At 39.6% G+C, this 25,351-nt stretch overlaps 1 protein-coding gene across 9 annotated transcripts in view; it reads left to right on the top strand.

Annotated features, from left to right (window-relative positions):
• The window catches only part of Sfi1 (SFI1 centrin binding protein), an 84,090-nt gene that overhangs the window by 52,884 nt on the left and 5,855 nt on the right, over positions 1–25,351 (top strand). For 8 of the 9 annotated variants that reach the window (XM_063225908.1, XM_013141848.3, XM_063225909.1 and 5 more), the window contains 10 exons: positions 2,371–2,468; positions 3,741–3,807; positions 8,270–8,400; positions 18,696–18,777; positions 19,291–19,469; positions 20,222–20,297; positions 20,778–20,873; positions 21,148–21,224; positions 22,251–22,353; positions 24,763–24,859. In XM_063225908.1, coding sequence (XP_063081978.1) covers positions 2,371–2,468; positions 3,741–3,807; positions 8,270–8,400; positions 18,696–18,777; positions 19,291–19,469; positions 20,222–20,297; positions 20,778–20,873; positions 21,148–21,224; positions 22,251–22,353; positions 24,763–24,859 — 1,006 coding nt within the window. The remainder of the gene's footprint in view (positions 1–2,370; positions 2,469–3,740; positions 3,808–8,269; positions 8,401–18,695; positions 18,778–19,290; positions 19,470–20,221; positions 20,298–20,777; positions 20,874–21,147; positions 21,225–22,250; positions 22,354–24,762; positions 24,860–25,351) is intronic. The other variant, XM_063225912.1, reaches the window with a different exon arrangement.

Raw genomic sequence — 25,351 nt, 5'->3', positions numbered from 1 at the left:
ATCTTCTATTTCAAGGGACCCCCTCTGATGGTCATTCTGTTTTTATAACCTTTGTGCTCAGAGATTTGTCCAGATGTTAGACTACAAAATTTTAATGGTCAGCTGGGGATGTAGCTCAGTGGTAGAGTGCTTGCCTAGCAAGTACAAGGTCCTGGGTTTAATCCCCAGTACCAAGAAAAACAAACAAAATTTTGATGCTTATTTTCTGTGCTAATCCATAGCTGCTAACAAAAGAACTTGTTTTTGTCTCATATAATCCCATTTTTAATCTGTTTGCTAAGAAAATTAATAGTTGACACAGAGATCAGGGACCATGGATTTTAACTGGGAGACAGAGGATTAGGTAACGAAAATACATTCAGTTCTGTTTTATAGGAGGCAGTGTTTGTATTTCCACTGCAACTGTTTGTTTCTGTAGTTGGTTTACCTGAGGTCAAAAAGTTCCTCTCTTTGTAAATTTTATTTCTGAGCATAGGAGAATAGAATTTGTTGTTTTATGGAAATGTTCAAACATACAAGAACACAGGATAGTACAATAAACATGTATATACTCATGACCTAGATTCACATTTATTAATATTTACTATATCTGCTTTAGTTTTTCCCATGAGTGATTTCTAAGTAAATTGTAAACATCATGATGCTTTGTACCTAAACATTTCAGCAAACATCACCTCAAAAATGAGACTACTAGCCAGGCGTGGTGGCTCATACCTGTAATCCCAGCACTCGGGATGCTGAGGTGGGAGGACTGTTGCGAGTTTGAGACCAGCCTGGGCTACATATTGAGCTCAAGGCCAGCCTGAGCTACATAGCAAGACCCTGTCTCAAAAAAAAAAAAGACACACAAAAAAAAAAAGAAAAAAAAGAAACTAGCTTCTTACATAACCACAATATCATTTTTATCCCCAGCACAATTAACAGCCATTCTTTATATTACCCAATATCCAATTCATACTCAAATTCTTTTATTTATTTATTTATTTTTGATACTGGGAATTGAACTCATGATCTTATGCTTGCCAGGTGGGCACTTTGCCACTGAGCTGTATCCCTGGCCCCTCCTATTCAAATTCTTACATTTGTCCCCAAAATGACTTGTTAGCTGCTTTTTTTTTTTTTTTTTTTTTTTTTGGTCTTTTTCCTTTTTATAGGTACCAGGGATCGAACTCACGACTACCTGCTTGCAAGGCAGGCGCTTATGCCGCTGAGCTAAATCCCCCGCCCTGTTAGCTGCTTTTTTTTAAAAACTAGGATTTAGGGCTGAGGGTTTAGCTTAGTGGCACAAACGCCTGTTTGGCAAGAGCAAGGTCATGAGTTTGATCCCTGGTATACTCACCCCCTAAAACAAGAAAAAAATAAAAACACAAAAAAAAACAACTAGACTTTAATTAAGGATTGTTCATTATATTTGATTATTATGTCTCTTATAGCTCTTAATCAAGAGCAGTTTATCCCCATCCTCCTACACTGCTTTTTTTTTACACATTTAGTTATTTTTATATTTTTTGGTTATAAGACACATATTCTATAAAATTTATCACCTTAGCTATTGTGAAATATACAATTCAGTGGTATTCAATGCATTCACATTGTTGTGCAACCATACCATTATCCATTTCTAGAATTCTTTCATCTTGCAAAACTACCACTATACCTTTTACTTGTATCCCCTTTTGCAGTGTTAGTGCTTTTTTTTTTTGGTACTGAGAGTTGAACTCAGGACTCTATACTTGCCAGACAGTGGCCTATGCCACTGAGCTATAACCCCAGCCCCTACCCTTTAACCACTAATTCCTCATTGTCTTTCCCCTACCCCCTGGCTACCACTATTATTTCTGTCGCTGAAGTTCACAACTCCTGCGGCCTCATATCTATCTCATTTATGCCATTTAATTTTCCATTCTGTGTAGCAGTTTCTGTAAAGTAGAAGTTAGAGCAAAGGACTTGATTAATTGAAATTAACCATTTTTGGCAAGATTACTTCATTGAGTGGCAATAGTGGTAAGATCAGTTTTAATTTCTAAAATGACTTTTTTTTGTGTGGGGAGAGTACCAGGAATCAAACTCATGCCCTCAGTACTGTGCTGCTGAGCTATATGCCTGGCCCCTTAAAATAACTTTCAAAAATGGCATTTTCTTCAGTGAGACTCAGCTTAGGAATAGTTCATTCATCCAGATTTCCATAGATTGAAAGAACCATCTCTTTACCTTTTTTTTAGTTCAGATAGGTACAGAACTCAGCCTAAGTATGTTGACTGTTCCAGACAGTATTTGGGGGCGTTCACAGTAGGATTCACTAATACGCTAAGAGCAGTCATTCTGTGTTTCACCTTAGTAAATTTCCATTTTATTTCTGTTTTGTTTCAGTTGCTACATAGGTTCTGGAACCTCTGGCATTCTCGGATTGAGCAGAGGGAAGAAAAAGAGCTGCTCCCCTTACTGAGCATAGCTTGGGGTCACTACAGGTAGGACTCCGGCCTTAGCCTCAGCATCTCCCAGGATACCTTGTTATTCCTACTGGGTGTAAGTTAGTGCAATACAGTACTGCCAAAAGTTCAGAAAGAGTTTCTAAGGAGACCTTACTGTAAACCTGGATTACATTTTGCTTTTTGCAGGTCAGATGGGAGGTGGAATGAAGACATTTATACCAAGTCTTGCCATTGTTCTTCAGGTGTTGTGGTATTCACATTTCAGGACTTAGCTTTGCTAGTGTTAAAGGATCAGGCCAGATGGGTATTTGTGCCTTGATGTCAGTGAAGGGTGCGAGGAATGTTCTCAGTTTTTTAGAGCTCAACATTTGGTTAAATAAAGCACTACATGTCCTTGGAGAAAATTCAGAATGTATAGCAGGAAGGATAAAATGAAAATAAAAGTTGCCTGCTCCCCTCTATAATTTTTTGTCTTAAGTTTTTAAATGTAACCATTATTAATTTTTTTCTAAAATAGTGTGTTCAATGTCCTGCTCTCTCTTTTTTTCTTTTCTCATTAATTTGCCAAGTTACAGATTCTTTTTTAATTAATTATTTATTTTGGGTGCAAGAAATCAAACACAGGGCCGCCAGATACTAAACAGGTGCTCAGCCTTGGAGATACACCCCAGCCTTAGAGCATGAAAATGCCCCACCCCTTGGAGCATTAAAAAAATAAGCCAGTGAGAATCCTAATATTTAATTAACTCAATTCAGAGTTTGTCAAAGCATAGCATTAGTCTCAATCTTGGTTTATAAAACTGAGTGTAGCTTTTGTTTTTAGTATCCCTACATTAAAGCGAGCATATCACAGGCCCAGATGGTCCTAAATAAGCCCCAGAGTTTGGCCATAAAACCAGCAAGTTCAGGATCTCAGGGTATTTCATACGTATTCCAAAAATACTGTGCCTAGTGGTCTATTTAGATTTATAAAAAAGTTATCAAGGACTAGAAATGTGGTGTAGTAATAGAGCACTTGCCTACCATATGGAAGTTCCTTGTTTCTGTCACTAGCACTGCAAAAGAAAAAAGAAGTTGTCAAAATGTTAAGTAAGCCAGAGTGCAAAAATCAGGAGCTGACAGGTTTCATGTTACCTATCATGTTCTTATTTCCCTATCTCCTAGAATGAAACCAGTAAGTCCTTGAGGTAACTTAACTCAAAAGAAGTATCTGTACTCAGATTTACCTGCCCTAAAAATAAAACAAAAATTTAAAAATCTGAAACTTGAAGGTGCAAATGGGTCATACTTTGATGCTTTTTATTTCAGGGTAACATTGCTACACAAGTCTATCAAGTCGTGGTTACTTTATACTCAGAAAAGAAGATACAAGCAGGTATGGAATACTTTAAAACAGATAGCTGTACTGCCTTACATTCTTGAATTGGCTTTGGAAAGTCTCTTGGGAAAGGCCTGTGCCAGAAGATCCTGCTCTTCTGGTTTGGTGGAAAGAATGCTGTAAAAAGCTCAGATGTGTTTCTTTCAGTCCCTGCTTATGTTGTCAAAAACTGCATGAATCGTATTCCTTCATCTGCTGGAAAAATGGAGGAAAGTAATGAGTGTTTACCAGCTACACATATATATACACACACACACACACACACAAACACACACACATACATACATACATATGGGAATTACATATATGTATAATCTCCACTCCCACCCCGCTGGTGCTAGGAATAAAATCCAGTGGCATTCTACCACTGCCCATCCATTCATTCATTTTGAGGCAGGATCTCAGTATGTAGTTTAGGCTAACTCAAACTTGTAGTCTTCCGTAGTGCTGAGACTACAGGTATGTGCCACTCATCTGTATGGCCACTCATATCTCAAGTTGCATTAATTCATTATATGAGTTAGCAAGTCTGTCACCTAGAGGGACCTTCTGGAGATAAAGGGAAATACAGATAATAAATGCTGTATCTTAGTGCTAAACAGTGTCTGACACAGGTGCTCCAGTAGGTGGAGGAGTGGTGGTCAACTCAACTAATTAGTAAAAGCAGATTAATAAAGCTAAATTGAGTACTAGTTGGGAAGTATTGTACTTTTTTGCAGAACTGCTATCCTTTAGACTGCTAAGCACTGAGGATACAACTATGATACAAAGTAGGCAGAATTCCTGCCCTCACAGCCTTACGTAGCATGAGAATGACAAATAATGTGGTCTTGCAGACTGAATCTAATGATTGGGAGTAGCTGTTTGGAATGGTGAACTATGAGAGATTTTGAGGCCATAATCAGGCCAGTGGAGATGTTTGTTCAATTAATGATGTCTGCATGAAAAGTGCCCCTCAGTGGCCATCTGTGACAGTGAATCAGAGGAAATACAAACCAAACTCCTAGTTGTTTTTGTGCTGTGCTCCCTAATCTCATCTCCATCTGCTGCTAGAATCTAACAGCTATTAAAATCTAAAGATTTTGACTGGCTCCCTATAGTTTTGGGATAGAATACAAGTTTTTAGCAAGGCACACAAACTTGTCTAGGATCTGGTCACTATTTCTCTACCCTTCTGTCTTGTTAGCACTCTCCCATCAGAACTGTGCTGCCAGTTAGGCTGCCCACTCTTCCTGAATGTTCTGCTTACACTCCTGCTTCTCTGTACCCACAGTTCTCTGTGCTTCACTACCCTTGAACCTCAGGTGCTCTCTCAACCCCCAGCCTACCCCTACCTGTGTAGTTCATCAGAGCATTCATCACACAGTTGTCTGTTGGCCTTTTTCTTTTGCCAGCCTGGAACAACTTGTGAGTACATCCTGTCTCTTTTCTCTTTAGCCAGCACAGTACTTTGCAAAGAACTTGTGCTGACTAAATATATGGATGAATGAACAAATTAACTGCCATTGATCATGTCAGAATTGTTTTGAAGGATCACCTTGGTTATGGAGTTCATTTGGCTTGTTTTGTGTCACTTTGGCCTTCTACACTTAGAAAATGCTTGCAGTCACTGCACTGTTTAGATTATGTGACTATTTTTGAAAGGACATTGCCACCTATCCTCTTGAATTAATTAAATGCTAATTCAGTAGAATATTAGGAGACCTTTTAGCAAAAGACTGAGTGCCAGGGTGGAAAATTTGTGTTTATTCCAGGTGGAAAGCAGACCATTTTATTTCTTTCTGGGAAAGAGAACTCTCCTTGACCCAACAACTCAGCATATTTGAAATGTCAGTGGTCAGAGTTCACTCACATACTGCTCCAGTTTAGTCTGCTTTTGAGGGCAAAATAAGCTTAAAGAATAGCAAGAGCACTGCTTGGCCATGGCTTCTGAAAAACCTTTAGCTAACAATCTGAATGTCACCTCTCGGTGTGGATATCCCAGGATTACATCAGTTCTTTCTGTCTTAGGAAACGAAAACATTATTTATTGTTGGGTTTTTTCCATATTAAGAAGTAATAAGTATGTGTACTAATTTTCCCTCAAGGAATGTACACATTATGTACTATGCACATATACTAATAAACTGTAAAAAATAAAAAGTATTAGAGAATGGTAAAATGTTTGCTAATTTTTTTTTGTCTTTTTCCTTTTTATCGGTACCAGGGATCGAACTCACGACTGCCTGCTTGCAAGGCAGGCGCTTATGCCGCTGAGCTAAATCCCCAGCCCCTATGTTTGCTAATTTTTGAAGTTTACAGGCATTGATTAGACTGTTGCTCCTACTTTCGTTTGTATTAAAAAATGCCCATAATAAAAAGTTCAAATACAAACAGGGTACAGACAGAGAAAATTTTGGAAGGGTAGAAAGACATAAAAAGAAGGGGAAAAAATACAAGCTTGCCTTTTAAGAAGACATTTGGTAATTAAGGCTGTATTTTTCTCTATGTGGGCTGAAGTGCTTGTACCTATCTATATACATATATATGTGCATATGCACACTATTCAGTTATCTGTTGCTGTGTTAAAAATCATCCCAAACTCCATGGCATAAAATAACAACCATAATACTCTGTTAAAGGATTCTGTTGCTCAACTTAAGATAGTCACTTCTCGACCTTTTGGCTAAGATAGGTGAAATTAAGACAAAACACAGTGGGTAGCTGGACATAGTATCATACACCTAAAATCCCAGGAGACTGAGACAGGAGGAGTATAAATTTGAAACCAGGCTGGGAAATGAATTAATTAATTAATTAAATCAAACTCGCAACCTAGCACTTTCCAGACAAGGCTTTATACCACTAAGATAAATCTCTGGTCCCAGCATGAGGAATTTAGTAAGACCCCAATCTCAACATGAAATGAAAAGGGCTATAGCTATAGGGTGGTAGAGCACTTGTCTAGCATGTTTGAGGGTCTGAGTTTAATCCCTAGTACTAGAGTGTAGGGAATGCCTGGTATGGTGGTACACACCACTAATCTCAACTACTCAAGAGGCTGAGGCAGGAAGATGGGAAGTTTAAGGCTTGTCTGGACTGCATAGTGAGAACTAGTCTTTAAAATAAAGATGGTTGGGGATGCAGCTCATGGCTTGTGGTTCAGGCTTCAATACTGAGAAAACAAAGTTGCTACAAATGCATTGTTCCTCTTTTACTAGGAAGTGTGGACCTGGGCATATGTATAGCAACTGCTTTTGATCAAGAGAACATGGTCAGATTGACACGATGACTGCCAAGGCCAAATGAAGAGCCATACTCATTGCTTTGTCAACTTCAGCCATCACTTTGAGTCATTCTAAGCCAAGAACCACACATGCATGAAGATGCCCTGGATGATTCCAAATCCTTGCCATTAGACTCTTCTCGGCTGAGGCACCAGTAATCTTGGAGCCATCTCTACTATGTCTTTTTCTTCATTCATCTTTCTGTGGGGGACAAGGGCTAGAATCCAGAGCCTTTTCTCTTGAGCTATATTCCCATACCCCTTTTTTTTTTTGAGATAGATTCTTCTGTGTGGTTCAGACTGACCTCAAATTAATGGCAATTCTCCTGCCTCAGCCTCCCTACTCCTGGAATTACAACTAATGTGCCACCACATCCCACATCCCTAGACCATTTTATTTTTTATTTTGAGATGGGGTTCTGCTAAGCCATTAAGTCACCCAGTGTGGGCTTGAATTTACAATCCTCCTATCTCAGCCTCCCAGAGTGCTAAAATTACAGACATGTGCCACTATCCCTGCTCTACAACCATGTTTTAAAGCCTCCTTCCTGTGTGCCTAACAGATATACTTCCCAGTGTTTTCGGTCATGGAGCCATATCTATTTGTAGGTCAGTTATTTGTCTTTTTGCTGATAAAGTTGATAAAATAGTAACCATAATTACATAAAAAGTTAAAGAATATGGCAAATAGATTCTACAAACATAACAAAAGACTATCAAAGTTTTTAAGATTCAAAACCTATATATATCACTGAATTAAATGCAGACAATCAGGGGGCTGGGGATTTAGCTCAGCGGCATAAGTGCCTGCCTTGCAAGCAGGCGGTCATGAGTTCGATCCCCGGTACCGATAAAAATGAAAAAGACAAAAAAAAAAAAAATACAGACAATCAGATAAAACAACCAATAGGTATGAACATCTCTAAGCAGTGGGGAAAAAACAGGTATATACATATGTGTATATGTATTTATCTAAATATATATAAAGAGAAGTTCTGGTCACATGTAATTAAGGAAGTGAATAATTTTTGTCTTTCATTTTTACCTAGCATATTGGCAAAGATTAAACATTTATTTTTTTTAAATCAATTTCATTGTACAGGAAGTAATCCTCTCTGAGTGTGACCCTGAAAGATTGTTTGATGAAAAATAAATAAAAGCAAAATACAAAAGCCATTCATTATTTTACTTTAGCAACTGCAGGCCAGAGCAGATGATTATTTCCAGCAAAGAGCCCTGCCTGCTGCCTTCCACATGTGGAGTAGACTCTGGCGATGGTACCAGCGGGAAAACGTCCTCAACACAAGAGCAGCCTGTTTTCACAGGTACGCTGCGCAGTTTCTGTCTGCACTGGGACATGTGTCTCTTCCAAATCAGCCAGCCATGCTTTGCTTCTCTCCCTCTCAGCCTTCCAGCCTTCCAGCTTCCGGTTCTTCCTTGGTTTTCTGTTATGTGGGCTTATTGATTTCAACTAACAGGAAAAGACAGTTATTTCCTTTGGAAAACTTTTGTCCATCTTTATTGCAAGTGCTTAACAAATAACCTGCGTTTTCTGCCCCATCTTCACCTCATGAGGCTGAGAACTCCATTACAAATACCGTTAGCTTTCTGGATCAGCACAGTAGGACCTGGCCTGCTGTTGGCAGGCATACTTGAGTGTAATTTCCCTGAAATACTTAGTTGCTGTTGCAAGACCTGGCATTTTGTACTCTCTCTCTCTTTTTTTTTTTTTTTTTTTTTGGTACCAGGAATTTTACTCAGGACCTTGCACTTGCAGGGCAGGTGCTTTGCCAGAGCTAAATCACTCTTAAAATTAGTCATCAAGATAGCTAATGAGGTAAAATATAACTTTATGCTTCTAGTGTTTAGTGTTTTGCTGACTTTGCAGACCTAAAGCCAGTAGTCTGATCATCTGTTCAGAGGATAATAATTTGCAGTGTAGCTTACATAGGAGGTCTCCTTTTGAAGGTAGTGGTCATTGTTAATTCCATTATGTTGTTTTGAAGTCCTGTATCATTCTCATTGTTTTGTTTGGTTGGGTTTTATTCTGTTTTATCTTGTTTGATTTTATTGTATGTGATGTCATGAGCAGCTATTTCAAGAAAACAAGATATATTATGGCAACCCTTTGGATTTACTATTATTTTGTTTTGAAGTCCTGTATTGCATTCATTGTTTTGTTTTTGTTGGTTCTATTCTGTTTCTGATTTGTTTAATTTTACTGTGGCTGAAGGAATGGGCAGCTGTTTTACAGACAAGAGGCTTCATGGTAACCATTCTTTTTTTTCTGTCTTTTTCATTTTTATTGGTACCGGGGATCGAACTCACGACCGCCTGCTTGCAAGGCAGGTGCTTATGCCGCTGAGCTAAATTCCCAGCCCCATGGTAACCATTCTTGATATCCTATTATTTTGTTTTGAAATCCTTACACTGTCTTATTTTGATTGGCTTTATTCTGTTTTATTTTGCTTGGCTTTATTTTCTCTAAAATAAAATTTTAAAAAATTGTAGTCGTCAACAAAATTGGAAAGATCCAGGAATTGCACTACGTCTCATATACCATAGGACCAAACTTGCCCATAGCAGGTCCTTATGACATGTTGGTGGAGCATAATGAAGAAATTATTAATTGCAATGTCAGCCACTGTGGGTTGGCATTATATGATGAAAGCAAGCAAGCAAATATATAAGCTCATTCTGCCTGTGACATAATTATCTTCTTTCATACTTTCCTTCTCATAGCTGTCTTGAGAGAGCAGATTGAGAATGATAAATGACTTATTTCCATGGTAACACAGTCAGTAAGTTGGGAGAGCAAGGATATAAATTCACATCTCCCCCATTCCAAAGTCCAGGTGCTTTCAGCAGAGGATCTCCTCAATAACATTGTAGGAGCTTTAAGCTCTTGTGAGAAGACAAGGCTAATACACAGGAAACAATTGAAAACCAACAGAATAAATCTTTGAATCCCCAGTTATATCAGGGCACAGATTCTTCTAGAGTCCAGAGCTAGTACTGAGGGTAGCTGGAGAGCAAGAAATTTTGTGGGGGTGACTTCTCAGGCAAACAGATGAGGATGGAGGCCTAACCTGAGAGTTAGGCTGATCCTGTAGACAGATGTTTGAGTAAGTGCATGGGACTAGTAAGGGGATAGTTATGGAGATTATCCTGAGTATACAGTACATCAATTTTAAGTTGAAGAGGCTGAGGGATGGGGCATATAATAGGAAAATTGTGGTAATCTTGAATTTGGAGGACCCCAGATGCCGATTTGAGATCTCCCATAACTCTGGAGCCCTTGAGTATAAAATCCAAGGACATGATTTTAGGGAGGTAGTTTCAGGGAATACGACTGCCTCTGCCCTCTTCTGCAGAAACAGCAGCTTCATCTTTACCTGACTGCTGTGTTGTAGTGTGATATAAAATCTATTTGACAAATGGTTTTATTATTTAAAACATACCCCCCTTTGTTTTCTTTACAAATAAGTAGTCTATACTTGCTTCTGTTGCTATTTATATTTTACATGCTGTGTAAGAAAAATTTTGAGAGTACCTTCAAATTTGTTGAGAGGAACCTCTACAAGGATTTTGACTGGGGAGCAAGCTTGGGTTTTTGGAGTTATCACTGGAGACAAGAGGCTGGCAGGTAAATTGGAGACAGGAAGTAACCAGGTGCCTTGAAGGATGGTGAAAACCTGACTGAAATTTTGTTACCATTTGGTGTTTTGACCTTTTCATTTTATTTTTTTGAAGGCAGAGTCTCACTATATAGTGCAGGCTGACCTTGAATGTTCTTATGTAGCCTCAAACTCATGGTGATCCTTCTGAGCCTTCCGAGTGCTGGAATTACAGGTGTGCAACACCAGGCCTGGCTGACCTCTTCATTAAATTTAGTCTTTCAGGTTCCTACTTCCTGATTTATGAGGGAACAGAGTAATTGAGAGTGTGGTTGGATAGCTGATTAGGCCCGAGTTCAAACCTTTGCTCTGCCACCTGGCAGCTGTTTGACCTGGGGCAAGTCACTTGCTCTGCACTTTGGTCTCCTTGAAAATAGGATAGAGATGGTTAGATAATAGTCCCTGTCTTGTAGTTTATCATGAAAACCAAAGGGGATAATACATGTCAAATACTAGCAAGGTACCCAGTGAAAAATGGAACAATTTTCCTAACCCCTAGAATCAGTTTGATTTATAGCTGTCATGTTAGGTAACTTTTTGTAGCATTGGTTCAGTGTTTAGCAAATTAAAATTGCCAGTGTCTATCTTCTGTACTATTAGGGAATATGCTTAACATTTGAAGAATACAGACAATTTATTGTGGACTTTCATTGATTATGACTAAAAATTATAATTTGTCCTTTTTTATTTGTACATTTTACATTTGTACATTATACATAATGATCACATTCATCACAGAGTTTGTTCCTGTACATGATACATCTTGATTCTTTTCTCTCCCATTCTCCTATCCTCCCTCGAACCCCTCTTCCTCTCCCTATTTACAAAAGCTTTGTTTCCATTTTTTCCTTTCTCTTTTTCTTTTCCCTTCCTTTCCCCTTCTCCCTAGTTCCCTTGCGATTTTAACATTTTCATCCTATTTCACAACACCTATTACACATTTTGGTCCTTATTTACACTTTCGGTTTCTCATACCAGTGCAGTCTATGCATGGATATCTGATATATTTCACTTGAGTATAGTCTCAAGGTGCTTCCATTTACCAAGGAATATCTTAAGCTTAACCTTCTTTATGGCAGCATAGTACTCAATTATATAAGAAACCACATTTTCTTTATCTATTTATCAGTTGATGGGAATTTGGGCTTTTCCAAGATTCAGCTAATACAAACTGTGCCACTATAAACATGAGTGTGTAATATCACTGTGGTATGATGCTTTTGATTCTTTCGGGAAGATACTCAGAAGAGGAATAGCTAGGTCAAGTGAAACCTTTAGTCCTGGCTGTTTGAGGGCTTTTCATACTGATTTCTACACTTTGAACCAATCTACACTCCCTCCAATAGTGGTTTTTTCCCATACCCCCACTAGTGTTTGTTAGTGGTTGATTTATTGATTACACCCACTCTTTCTGGGGTGAGATGGTATCTCAGTGTTGTTTTAATTTGCATCTCTGGAATGAGCAGTGATAATGAATATTTTTCTTATATTTATTTGCCATTTCTACTTCATCTGAAAAGTGTATATTAATCTCAGATGTCTACTTTTGGATTGGGAGGTCTGATTTTTTTTCGTTCTTTATATATTCTAGATTGTAGTGCTTCGAGGAACAGCTGACAAACATTTTTTTCCCACACTATAGGTTGTTGCTTCACTCTGTTGGTGGTTTCTCATGCTGTGCAAAAGCTTTTTAATAAGATGATATGCCATTTGTTGATTCTTTGTGATTCTGTGTAATTGGGGTTTTGTTCATAAAGTTTTTGCCTATACCAGCATCTTTGAGTTCTGCCTAGCCTATTTTCAGGAAATTTAGTGTTTCTGCTTTAATAATAAAGATCTTTGATCCATTTTCGTTTTAATTTAGTGCATGGTGAAAGACTTAGGTCTAGTTTTAATTTTCTGCATACAGAAAACCAGTTTTTCCAGCATTATTTATTAAAGAGGCTATTTTTTTAAATTTTATTTTAAAGAGAGTAAAACTAAACATAACAAAACAGAACAAAGCAGATCAGAAGGAAACAATGTAAATAACACAGATTTCAAAGCAAGACAACAGGAGATCATTACTAGCTATCATATTGTCTCTTGTTTTCTTCTAATAGTTGTCCAAGTCTTCGCATACAGAGAATTCATACAAAACAACATAGTATTAAACAGATCAAAACAGAATGATGAAGGCATTTTAGGCCTTCAAAACCAGACAATAGGGAAATCAACAATGGCTGCCATAATGTGTCTCCTTCTCTTCAAAATAGCTGTCCATACATTCATGTATGTTGAAATTAAACAATATAAGACAGATTAAAGTCACTCTGAATAAAGAATAATAGTATTGCTGGGTTTCACAGCATGACATTACAGAATCAGCACTAGATGCCATGTTGTCTCTTTTTCTTCAAAGTAGCTGTTCATTTCATGATGCATTATATAATCAGTTCTCATAAACTGTTTAGGAGAAGTTCTTTGCATGTATGAGTCTCTACATATATACCTATCCTTTCTGTATTAAAGAGGCTATCTTTTTTCCAGTGAAGATGCTTGGCACCTTTGTTAAAGATAATGTAGCTTAATATATTTGTAATATTTCTGCATCTTTTAATCTGTTCCATTGAGCCTTAGGTCTGATTTTTTTTCAGTACCATACTGTTTTTATCACAGAGCTTTATAGTATAATTTTAACTCAGGGATTGTAATGCCTCCTGCTTTACCTTTGTTTCCCAGAATTACCTTTGCTATTCTAGGTCTCTTCTGGTTTCAAATGAGTCTTAGGGTTGTTTTCTCTAATTCTGTGAGATATGCTGTTGAAAGTTTTACTGGGATTGCATTAAATCTCTGTAATAATTTTGGAGGTATGGCCATTTTCACTATATTGATTCTTTTAAGAACAAGGAATATCTTGCCATTTTCTTGTGCTTTGTATTTGTTTTTCTCTTGTCTTTTTGAGACAGGATCTCTTTATGCAATTCAGGCTGGTCTTGAGCTCATTTTGTAACCCAGGTTGATCTTGAACTTGCAACTCTCCTGCCTTAGCCTCTCAAGTGCTGGAATTATAGCCATGTGTCACCTCACCTCTTTTATTTTTATACTTTTTGATATTCTCTTTAATCTCCTTTTTCAGACTACTGTAGTTTTCGTTGTAAAGGTTTTTCATTTTCATTGTTAGATTGATTCCCAGATATTTCATTTTCTTGGATGCTGTTGTGAAAGGTGTTGTATTCCTAATTTCTTAATTATTCATGTATAGGAATGTGGTTGATTTTTGAGTGCTGATTTTATATCCAGCTACACTACTAAATTTGCTCATTAAGTCTAGAAGTGGAGTTTTTGGGATCTTTTATGTAGAGTAGTATGTCATCTGCAAATAATGATAATTTAACTTCTTTCCTATCCTTAGTCTTTTTCTTGTCTATTTGCACTAGCTAATGTCTCCAGAACTGTATTGAATAACAGTGGTAACAGTGAACATCCTTGTCTTGTTCCTGATTGTAGAGTGAAAGCTTTCAGGTTTTGTCCATAATATGATTTTGGCTGTTTGTTTGTCATAGTTAAGTTTTACAAATTGAGATTAAGATCATCTATCCAGTAGGGTTTTTATCATGTCAGTGATTTTTTTTTTCCTTCCTTTTTTTTTGGCACTGGAAATTGAACGCAGGACCTTGCACTTACCAGGCAGACACTGTGCTGCTGAGCTATATTCACAGCCCCAGAGTTTTTATCTTGTATGAATGTTGGACTTTGTATCTGTTTTTTCTGTATCTGTTGAGATGATCATATGTTTTTTGTACTTGACTCTGTGTACATTTATTGATTTGCATATGTTTAACCATCCATCCCTGCATTCCGGGGATGAATCCTACTTGGTTATGGTGTACAATCTTCTTGATGACTTGCTGCATTCTGTTTGCATCTATCTTAGTAAGAATTTTTGCATCTATGGTCATTAGGGAAATTGGCCTGTAGTTCTCTTTCTTTGTTGGATCCTTCTCTGCTTTTGGTAACAGGGTAATGCTTGCTTTCAGGAATGAATTTGAGGGTATTGTTTCCCTTTCAGTTTCATTAAATGTTTGAGAAATAGTGTTATTAGATCTCTAAATTTCTTGTGGAATTCAGCAGTGAATTGGTCAGTGCCTGGGCTTCTCTTTTTTGAAAAGTTTTATTACAACTTCAGTATCATTGAGTAATATAGAGTTATTTAGAATTTTTATATCTTTTTGATTCAGCTTTGATAATTCAGATATATCTAGGAATCTGTCCATTTTTTTTTTTTCTTTTTCTTTTTTTTTTTTTTTTTTTTGGTACTGGGATCGAACTCACGGGGATAACCTTACACTTACCAGGCAAGCACTTTAGCCACTGAGATAAATCCCTAGCCCAATCTGTCCATTTCTTATTCATTTTCATTGTATTACAGTACCAGTTTTTAAAGTAAGTTAGATGATCTTCTGGATTTCTGTAGGATCTGTTGTACTTTCATCCTTTTTCTTCTTAATTGCATGGATTTGAGTGTTTTCTTTCCTTTTTTTAAAATTTTTTTTTGTTTTTTTTTGTCTTTTTCTTTTATCGAACTCATGACTGCTTGCTTGCAAGGCAGGTGCTTATGCTGCTGAGCTAAATCCCCAGGCCCTTCTTTCCTTTTTTTGATACAGCATTGAAGGGGTTTGTCAATTTTATTTAATCATTCAAAGAACCAGCTCTTTGATTCATTGATTCTTTGTATTTTTTAGTCTCCATTGTATTGATTTCTGATCATTGTAATTGCCTCCATTATATGAGCTTTGAGCTTGGTTTGTTCTTTTAGAGTGTTGAAGTTTAACATTAAGTTGTTTATTTGAGCTTACTCTGTTTTTTTGATGGATGGGGGAGTCTCCACTATACATTTCCCTCCTAGGACTGCTTTCATTGGATCCTATAAGTTCTGGATATTATATTGGTATTATTGTTTAATTGTAGAGACTGTCTGATTCTTCTTTAATTTCATCTGTGGCCCATAGGTTGTTCCAGAAGGTATTTAATTTCCATGTGTTTACGAAGTTCTTATGGTTTCTCTTGCCATTGATTTTCAATTTTATTGTACTAAGGTCTAATACTATGCATGGGTTAATTTCAGTTCTTTTGCATTTACTTAACCATGTTCTGTGAGCTAGTAAATGGTCTATTTTGGAGAATGTCCCTTGTGCAGCTGAGAATAATATGTATTTCTGATCTTATGTAGTAGAACATTCTGTAGACATCTATTAAGTCCAGTTGTTCAAAAATTTGGTTCAGTTCTATATTTCATTGTTAATTTTTTGGCTAGTTGGTCTATTTTGTGACAGTTATGAAAAATGATAATTTGTGATCCCTCCATTTAAAAATATATTGAGAATGAAATGAAGCTGGTCTTTTCTTAAATTGGTATAAAACATATACACAGTGAAAGGCACAGATACTAAGCAGCTTGATGTAGTTTCATGAATTTTGGATAATCAATACCCTATTCAGCATTTTTCTGTTTCCATTGCCATTGAATTGCCTTGGTATTTTTGTTAAAACAAAAAACAAAACATCAGAGCTGGGCATGACGGCATATGCCTGTAATCCCAGCACTGAGAGACAGAGGCTGGAGGATTGCCACAAGTTAGGATCAGCCTGGGCTTACATGGTGGGTTCAAGGGCACTGTATGTCAGGCTGGCCTTAAACTCATAGCAGTTCTCCTGTCCCAGCTTCCTGAGTGCTGGGATTATAGGCATGCACCACCACACCTGATTTGTATACCATCTTTGCTTATAAAGAAAAATACTATGTCCATTACAACCCCAAAAAAGCTGAGAAATTGATTCTACAATTTATATGGAAATACACAGAATGAGAATTGACAAAATATACTGAAGGAAAAAAATTGAAAATCTGTGTAATTTTAAAACTTGCTAAGAAGATACAGTCATCAGTTTGGTAATGACATAAGGATACTCAATAAATGAAACAGAAGTCTCAGGGATAGATAAAAACTATGTGGCCAGCTGATTTTTTTTTTTTTTTTTTTGGACAGAGATGTAACTCAAGACCTCACACTTGCAACTTGCAAGGCCACTGAGCTAAGTCCCCGTCCTGATTTTTTTTTAAAAGACAAGGTCTTGCTATATAGTGCAAGAGACTTGCAGATGAATTAGAGACATGAAGTAGCCAGGAGGCTTGAAGGATGATGAAAATCTGAATGAGATTTTGTTGTCTTTTGGAGGTTTGACCTTTTCATTTTTATTTTTTTATTAGTATCAGGGTCGAACTCACAACTCCATGCTTGCAAGGCAGGCGCTTATGCTGCTGAGCTAAATCCCCAGCCCGTGACCTTTTTATTTTTATTTTACATTTATTCATTTATTTTTTTTAAGGCAGGGTCTCACTATGTAGCACAGTCTGACCTTGAACTTGCTTTTGTAGCCCAAGCTGGTCTTGAACTCACAGTAGTCTTCTGCCTCAGCCTCCCAAGTGCTGGGATTACAGTGTGTGCCATCACACCCAGCTAAGGGTACTGACTGAACCAAGGCCATCACACTGAACTACATCCCCAGCCTATCTATTTAGAGACAAGAGTCTTACTAAGTTGCTGCATTGCCCAAAATAGGCGTAAATTTACAATTCTCCTGCCTCAGCCTCCCAGAATACTCCACCCTGCCTGGCTTTATTATAATTATTGTTTTGTTTTGAGAGGTCTTGGGTTATAGGTCAGGTTATTCTTGAACTCATAGTCCTCTTACTCTGCCTTCCCAATACTCAGATTATAACCAAGCACCCCACTTCCCCAGCTATATTATTGTGGTTTTGAAATTATTTTTCTAGGAATTAGACTATGCATCTTATTGTGATTCTATTTAGAATTAATATACCATTTGTGTTAAATATACAAAAACAAAAACAGTAAAGCTGTTTGTTTCTCATCCTTGATGATACTCCTAATGATATATTTTACATCTACAAGACATGTTTTTTACTCTCAATACAATGTTATTTTTGCTTTAAATAATTATTGAAAAAAAATTTTTAAAGACAGGGTCTTAAGAACTGACAGAATAATGGGATCCAAAAAGTATAATAGATATTGTGAAAGTGAAAGGAAAGGAAAGTGCTCTAAAGGACATAACAGTATGGATAGTGTGTAAGATAGATGAGATGACCAGATTACTAAATTTCTATTAGATCATTGAACAGAAGAGATTGCACTGTCAGTGTTTGAGTGTCTAGCCACATTTTATGCTTTGATTTTTGTAACTCTGACAACTATTGTTAAGATGATAATATGTAATGTATCAACCATCAATTTTATGATGTTTTTTGAATTCTGTATTCTACTTTTTTCACATTTTTTCTATTTTTTAAAATTTTCTTTCTTTAAAAAAATAAAACATCTTGTTAACCATGATAAATAGAAAAACAAGAAAAAAAAATAAAGACAAGGTCTTGCTGTGTATTTCAGGCTGGGCTTGAACTCACTATATAGTTCATGCTGTTCTTGTTGTCCTTGAATATTTCTGCCTCTGCCTCATGAGTGCTGGGATTTCTGATATGTATCACTATATCTGGCTGAATTTTTTTTTCCCCCTTGATTGAACCCAGGGCCTTTGCTTGCACTAAGCTGTGCCTAGTCCAATGATGGCAAACTTTCTAGACATTAAGTACCCAAAATGCAACCCAAAAATTACTTACATGTCAAAAGAGCTAGGGTCTCAGAGTCTGAATCTTTCTCGTTTTGTGCAACAGCTGCTCATTCTAGAAGTAACTAGGGAAATGTTGGGAGTTTTGTCTTTTTTCTTTTGACTATTGCCTGTATTCCTTTCTTTTCTTTCTCATTAGAGTTTATTAAGGAGAATCCAATTATTTGGAATTAACAGTACTGTTGAGTTTTTGTGTTTTATGTTAAGTACTTTCCTACTATGCATTTTTCTTATATGTTTTCCATTGTTTTTAGGGAGACATTAGAGAAGCAGATGTTTACTGTCTGGTGGCAGAAGATGTTTTGGCATCGAGAAAACCGCTTGGCAGAGAGAATAGTAAGCGGCTGTCTCTGAGGAAGTACCTGGAGGGGTAGGACCTGTTTAAAGCCCCTGTCCTCACTGTGTCCCCCAGCTTAGAAAGTTGCAGGAAACAGCCAGGCATGCTGGTGCATGCCTATAATCCCAGCACTTGGGAGGCTGAGGCAGGAGACTTGTTCTGAGTTCCAGACCAGCATGGATTACACAATGGCTGAAGGCCAGCATGAACTAACTGCATAGTGAAACCCTGCCTCAAAAAGACAAAAACAAAACAAACAAAAAAAAGAAAAAAAAAAAAGGTTGCTGGAAAACCATCCCCACAGAGCTGAACCGGACCTCCTGAGCCAAGAGTAAGGTCTGCATAACTGTGGTGTTACTATTGGAATTCACTGGTAGCTTCTGAGTCAGAGCACCTCCTTCTGAATATCCATTTCCTTTCAATCATTATTGCTGGCCTGAAGATTCTTCCCTGACTTCTCTACCTGCCTCCTACTTGTCCTGTTCTGTTCTCTTCTTCCTACCCTGCCTCAGGCCATCCTCCAAGCAGAAGGGCAGCTTCTGCGTAGGTTCTGGTCCATGTGGCACCAGCGGGCAGCAGCATGTCACCAGGAGCGAGAGTGGGAAGCAGTGGCCTGTGCCCAGCATCACCACAGACAGCTCAGAAATGCTTTCTGTGTCTGGAAGCAGAGTGCCCACGGGCTCAGAACAGAGTGAGTGGATTGTTCTGCCTCAGAACCTTTCCCAGCCCACGCTAGCTTTGACAGCAGCAGCCATGTCAACCTCAATGGCCTGTCCAGAGGGTAGTGTTACATTAGACTGGTTGTAAATTCCAGATATTTAATCTGATATGGTCCAAGTAAAACTAAAGCCATAGTGACAGCATCTTGGTTACCTCATGGCTCTCCCAGTCTTTGTACCTCAGCTGGGACAGAGTACTTGTGGATCTGGAAATTCCTATCTATTGGCCACATCCTGTTTATGGTTGGGGCCCATTTGAAATGACCATGACCTTGCCCAGGGAACAGGCTGATGGGCCTGTCTGAAGATAGCTTGCTATCCCAGGACTGGTAACTGGCCCCTGGACAGGTTATAGCATTTTTTACAATACCATGGGGCTGAAAGGAGCAGGGTAGGCATGTGTGCACTGAAGAGACCATGCTGTTTTGGTCCCTTTCGATATCCATTGTGAATACAGATTCTCAGTATTCTAAGAATCTCATTGCCTCTCACATCCTAGTCACATTCGACTTTTTCAGTGGGGGGCATCAACATGCCTGCTGCTAGTTGAAGCCCCATAAATTTATGTGTAAAACTTTGTAAGTACACTCTTGTGCTCTTCAGAAATGAGCTTGCCTCTTCCCCAAAAATCATTTATGACTTACTGGGAGCCAGGGACCATGAATGGCAGTTATCTGGATGCTAGTCTGGGCTGCAGTGCTAATACTTATTTGTCTCCCTGCAGGAGGATGAGCAGGGTGCAGGCTGCACAGTTCTACTCAGGGTGGCTCTTGCGCTGGGCCTGGAGCAGGTGGAGGGAGGTAAGGCTTCGGCGTGGGCACCACCCAAGTGTCGCTTTTGAATAGGTGGAGTTGTGTATCAGTGTGACTCAGAAGACAGATAGGCTCCTAGGCAGAGCCTTGGAAGCCTCCTGCATCTGAGCTGGGGGAGGAGGGCAGACAGCAGATAAGAAGCGTCCTCGCTCTTGTGCAATGATTTGCTCAAAACTCCATGTTCTTTTAGGTGCTAGGCTGTTCTTATCTGAACTTTCTGAATGTAAAATTCCTCAAATAATCTTTACAGGAATCCTACTGAATATATAAAATTTTAAACTGACATTGATCAGCATTTACTGTATATCAGGCATTTGCCTCATTTGATCCTCAGAAAACATTCTGTAGGATGTAGCTGTAGATGAGGAAACTGAGGCTTATATAAGCCCACACAGAGTGTAAAATAGAGGCATACCTAGAACTAGCCTCCTCTCATCGCACAGTGGTTGTGCTCTCCTTCCTCTACAGAGCCTGGCCCTGCAGGCAGCTGAACAACAAAAGCTGATGCAGGCTGACCTGCACAGCCAGCATGCTATGCTGCGAAGAGCACTGCGAAAGTGGCTGGTAGGAGCATCTAGTTCCTCCACTAGATGGTGGGGCCAGCCGGCTGGGGTGGTGGTGTCTGTCTGGAGGCTGCTTCCTTTTTTTCCAGCACCTTCCCTAGAGTAATCTAACAACCCTAAAATAGAGCAGCTGGCCCAGACCACGAGTTTTATAGCCACAGATTCCATCAATCCTTGCTGGGAAAAGTGAAAAAAGTAGGCACCAGCTTTATAGGAAAAGTAGCACCACAGAGGTCTGCCTGGCACAGGTGGCCTCCAGTCATCATCTTCCACAGGCTTACCAGAGCAGGGTGAGGAGCATCCTACAGGAAGCGGCAGTCAGAGAGAGCAAGCACAACAGGCAGCTGATTCGGTGAGTCTCCATGTCTCATGGGGTATAGGCTAAGAGAGGAAGAACAGTTCCAGAGCTTTGTGGGGAGTCCTGTCTGGCTAGACAGAGGATGGGCCTGAATTCCTTGTACTACTCATATTGTGGTTTTGGCTTTTTCACAGCAAGCACTGCATTTACCTGTTCACTTTAGCATGTCTTAAACTCTTGCAGTGTATAGGGCCAGCCTTGGAAGGAGAACATGGATGCCTATAAGGCCTCCCACCTTTCTTACTCCTCTGAGTGCTTTTTCCTCCCTCTTGCCACTTGCAAGTTTCAACCTCTAGACACATTGTCTCCTCTCCTGCCTTGGAACCTTCAGTGTGTCCTTTCCTGTTGCTTCCCAGCTGCTTCCCTTGCAGCCTTCTAGGACCATTTGTATCTCTCAGTCCTTGGAAGGCACTTGTGGCCCACCTTCTATTCTTTGTAAGCCAAGCTCTAGTGGTCCTTCCCAGGAGGCCTCTCTCTGTTCTTTTTTTTTCTTTTGTTTTTGTTCAGTACATGCTATTCTGGATGGCATGTGGAAGTGAACCTTAAATACTTTAAAAGCCTCTGTTCTTCCTCTGGGGTTCCATAAAACACCATTTGGTCCTTTGGACAACCGGGAGTAAGAAGGGGCTTTCTCCAAGGTAACTCCACAGAAGCATGTGCTTGGATTTGGATGACCTTCCCTCCAGCTCCCCTGTCTCTCTGTACCTCTCTTACCAGCTGTGAATCACCTGTATTGTCATTGCCTGATTGTGGTTGTGGATCACATGAACTCAGGAGGATGTTCTGTTAGCTCCTGTGTGTTGCCAAGTCCTTGGTCATCATCCAGTGACCAGCACAAATCCTAAATACTCAGCATCTGTTTCATAGAGACATGAGCATGAACTTGGCCATCAGGGTAGTGGATACTTTGAGGCAGAGTCCTTACTTAGGAGTGGGACAAGGACAAGAAGTGATTCATAGAAGCTACCTACATCCCTCTATACTGGGTCACTTGCTCTTATCTGGCCCATAAACCTCTAGGTGGGCGTTACATTGCTGGAGAAAGAACACTGAGGCCCGTGCAGATGAGGCCAGAAAATCCTCTCAAGCATTCGCCCACTACAGAAGGACCATGTGTTCCAAGGTGAGGTACAGGAAGATAAACTAATTACTCTGGGGGCTTGGAGACCATGAAACAGCCAGGGCGTGGGGGCAAAGGCTGGTGCCAGAGAGTAGCACTGAACAAGGAACCCAAAAAATGAGTAACTCTCCTGCAGCACACTTACCTAGATCCATATCTGAATGTATTGTATTTTTATTTAATCTTGAACTAGTATCCCTTAAAATAAAAATATGCCAGCCAGACATGATGGTACATGCCTGTATCCCAGCTCTCTGGAAGCTGAGGTAGGAAAAGTATTCAAGCCCAGCTTGGGCTACACCGTGAATTTAAGGCCAGCCTGAACTACATAGCAAGACCCTGTCTCAAAAAGTAAAATAAAAATAAAATCATGCTACATAGCAACTGAACTGGTTCGTATCAAAACCAGTATTTTCCATACACAAGAATCTGTCTGCTGGGAGAAAGTAAATTACTGGGTTCCCGTCTGATCTGTCAGAAGAGGATGCTGGTTCTTGCTCACCAGTCTCACAAGATCCCACAGCCACAGGCCCTTTCTAGGAGATACAGAGTTTCCCAGAAAAGTGAGATCCTTCGTTGTCATGAGTAGGAAATGGCCTCAGACCTCCACCTTGTTCCTTGACTGGAATGGGTATAGGGAAATGGCACATGGTAGAATCAGTCCCTTGCTTGGGGGCAGGGAAGGTTGCAGGACATGGTTATGGGAAGAAAACATACTAAAGAGAGAGTTCAAACAACTGGGCTGACAAAGGTAGTCCTGATCCCCATATGTTTTAGAGGAAAGCAAATTTCCAGGAGCCTCGAGTGGTACCAGTTTACCTGCTGGAACACCAGTGAACACCAATGAGACTGAGAGTCATGAAAGTTCTGTGGAGGAGGAACAGCTGCATCTGATCAAGGCCAGTCTGTTCTCAGGAAAGCTTTGAGGCCAGCTTGTATTTTCCTTGCTCTGAAAGGAGGACGGGAACCTGCTTGCCTTAGGGCTTGGAAGGAAAGAGTTCCCCACCCTTTTGCAGTATTGAGGAATTGAACCCAGGGCTGTTCTACCACTGAGCTACATCCCAGGCCTTAAAAAATTTTAGACAAGGATTTGCTAAGTTGGACTGAAACTTGGAATCCTTTTGCCTCAGCCTCTCTGAGGAGGCCTTTTTGATAGGAATGGAGTTCATTACTGTGTGTGGAATGGAAACCAGGCTGCCTGACTTTTTAAAAATGGTTTTTAAATAGGTTTCATATGTATCTCATAGAAGAATGCTGTTAGCTTTCTGTCACTGACAAAATACCTTAGAAAAATAACCTAAAGACAGGTTTATTTTGGCCCATGGTTTCAGAGGTTTCAGTCAGTGGCCAGCTGATTCCATTGTTCTTAGGCCTGTGATGAGACAAAAAGATCACGGCAGAGGGAGTGGTGGAGGAAAGCTGCTCATATCAGGGCAGCCAGAAAGCAGAGGGAGAAAAAACTAGAAAGAGAGAGGAGATAGGACAAAATATAATCCCCAAACTGGGTGTGGTGATGCATGCCTGAAATCCCAGCACTTGGGAGGCTGAGGCAGGAGGATTGCTCCAAGTTTGAGGAATGTATAGTGAGACCCTGTCTCCAAAAAGAGATTCTCCAAGATCACACACATTCTTTTCTACTATGACCACCTCTTAAATTTGCATTACTTCCTAACAATGCCATCAAATTATGAATCCATACATGGATTAATCCACTGAAGTTAGACCCCTCATGATGCTGTCACCTTCCAAAAGCTCTATTTCTGAAAACATGAGCCTTTTGGAGACACTTTAGATCCCAACCATGGTGAGTACATATATTATACATTCTGTTTAACAAATAATAGAATGAAATCCCATGTAATAACTTCTGTGTTGTATGGCATGATATGGACTTTTTATCAAAATCTTTTTCTTTTGGGACCAGGAATTGAATTCATGACCTTGCATTTGCCAAACATGCACTTATGCCATTGAGCTATACCCCTAGCCTATCAAAATCTTTCTGATTGAAAAGCACCAGTACAGGTTATATCATGTATAGGTACAAATTCTCTATGATGAATGTGGTTATTATATATACAGAAAGTGTACACATAAATCTGATTAAAAAAGAAAACAAAAGCACCAGTACCTCAGTACTTTGTGGGGAGGGCCCTACATCTCTTGTCAGTGGGATCTGCTAGGTGGTCTTTGTGGATGGCAAATGCTTTCTGGAACAAGTGTGAGACCAGAATTTTAACCACTCACCTTCACCTCAGGAGGAGCCTGAGTACCTAGGACAGGGATGGCAGACCTTTCAGAGTGCAGTGCTAAAGCCTGCTGCAGCATGTGTGCTGTAGGTTCATCACTCACTGAGGTTGCCCCCAGAAGTCAGGCTGTCGGGATCATCTCCCTCTTCTTGCCTGACTGTAGGTACTGGTTCAGTGGCAGGAGGTGACATCAATGCAGATATACTACCGACAGCAGAAGGCCTGTGCCCTCAGGGAGGCCCGGAAGATGCTAGAGAAGGGTAAGTGGGGTTCTGGGAAGCAGTGTTGAGAGGGACATGAAGGATACAGAACTGTCCTGGGGTTCCCTATGTTCCCCACAGTCTGTCTTCTCTTCCTGTCTCCTGGAGAGTTCCCCATCCAGATATCATCTTTACCAACCCTTTCTGTTGTCTTGAAAAGAAACCTTTCAGGGCCCAAGAAAATTCACCAAAGGAAGAATCTGGTGTTACAGAAACAAAGTGTAGAGCCAGTATTTGGGACATGGTATGGCACAGACTGGCTTCTCTGACTGAGCCTTTGTCTTCTTCTCAGTAAAATGAGGCTGCTTCCTCTTCCAAGCTTCCGTTCCAATAGGAGGGTCTGTCCTCCCTCCAAGTGCCAATGACTGTGTGGCTCTATGGCCTGGCACACCTGTGGACGGCTTGTGGCTCTGGGAGACTCCTAAGCAGGCACAGCAGTAAACAGCCTGTCTGGTTCCAGTCCTCAGGGTGCTCCTACTCATTGAAGATGGT

Source organism: Cavia porcellus, unplaced genomic scaffold (assembly GCF_034190915.1).
Source record: "Cavia porcellus strain 051 isolate PalLab524CR breed Dunkin Hartley unplaced genomic scaffold, mCavPor4.1 scaffold_16, whole genome shotgun sequence".
Classification (NCBI taxonomy): Eukaryota; Metazoa; Chordata; class Mammalia; order Rodentia; family Caviidae; genus Cavia; species Cavia porcellus.
The sequence above is the reverse complement of the archived record's forward strand: the minus strand, read 5'-3'. Positions and strand labels throughout refer to the sequence as shown.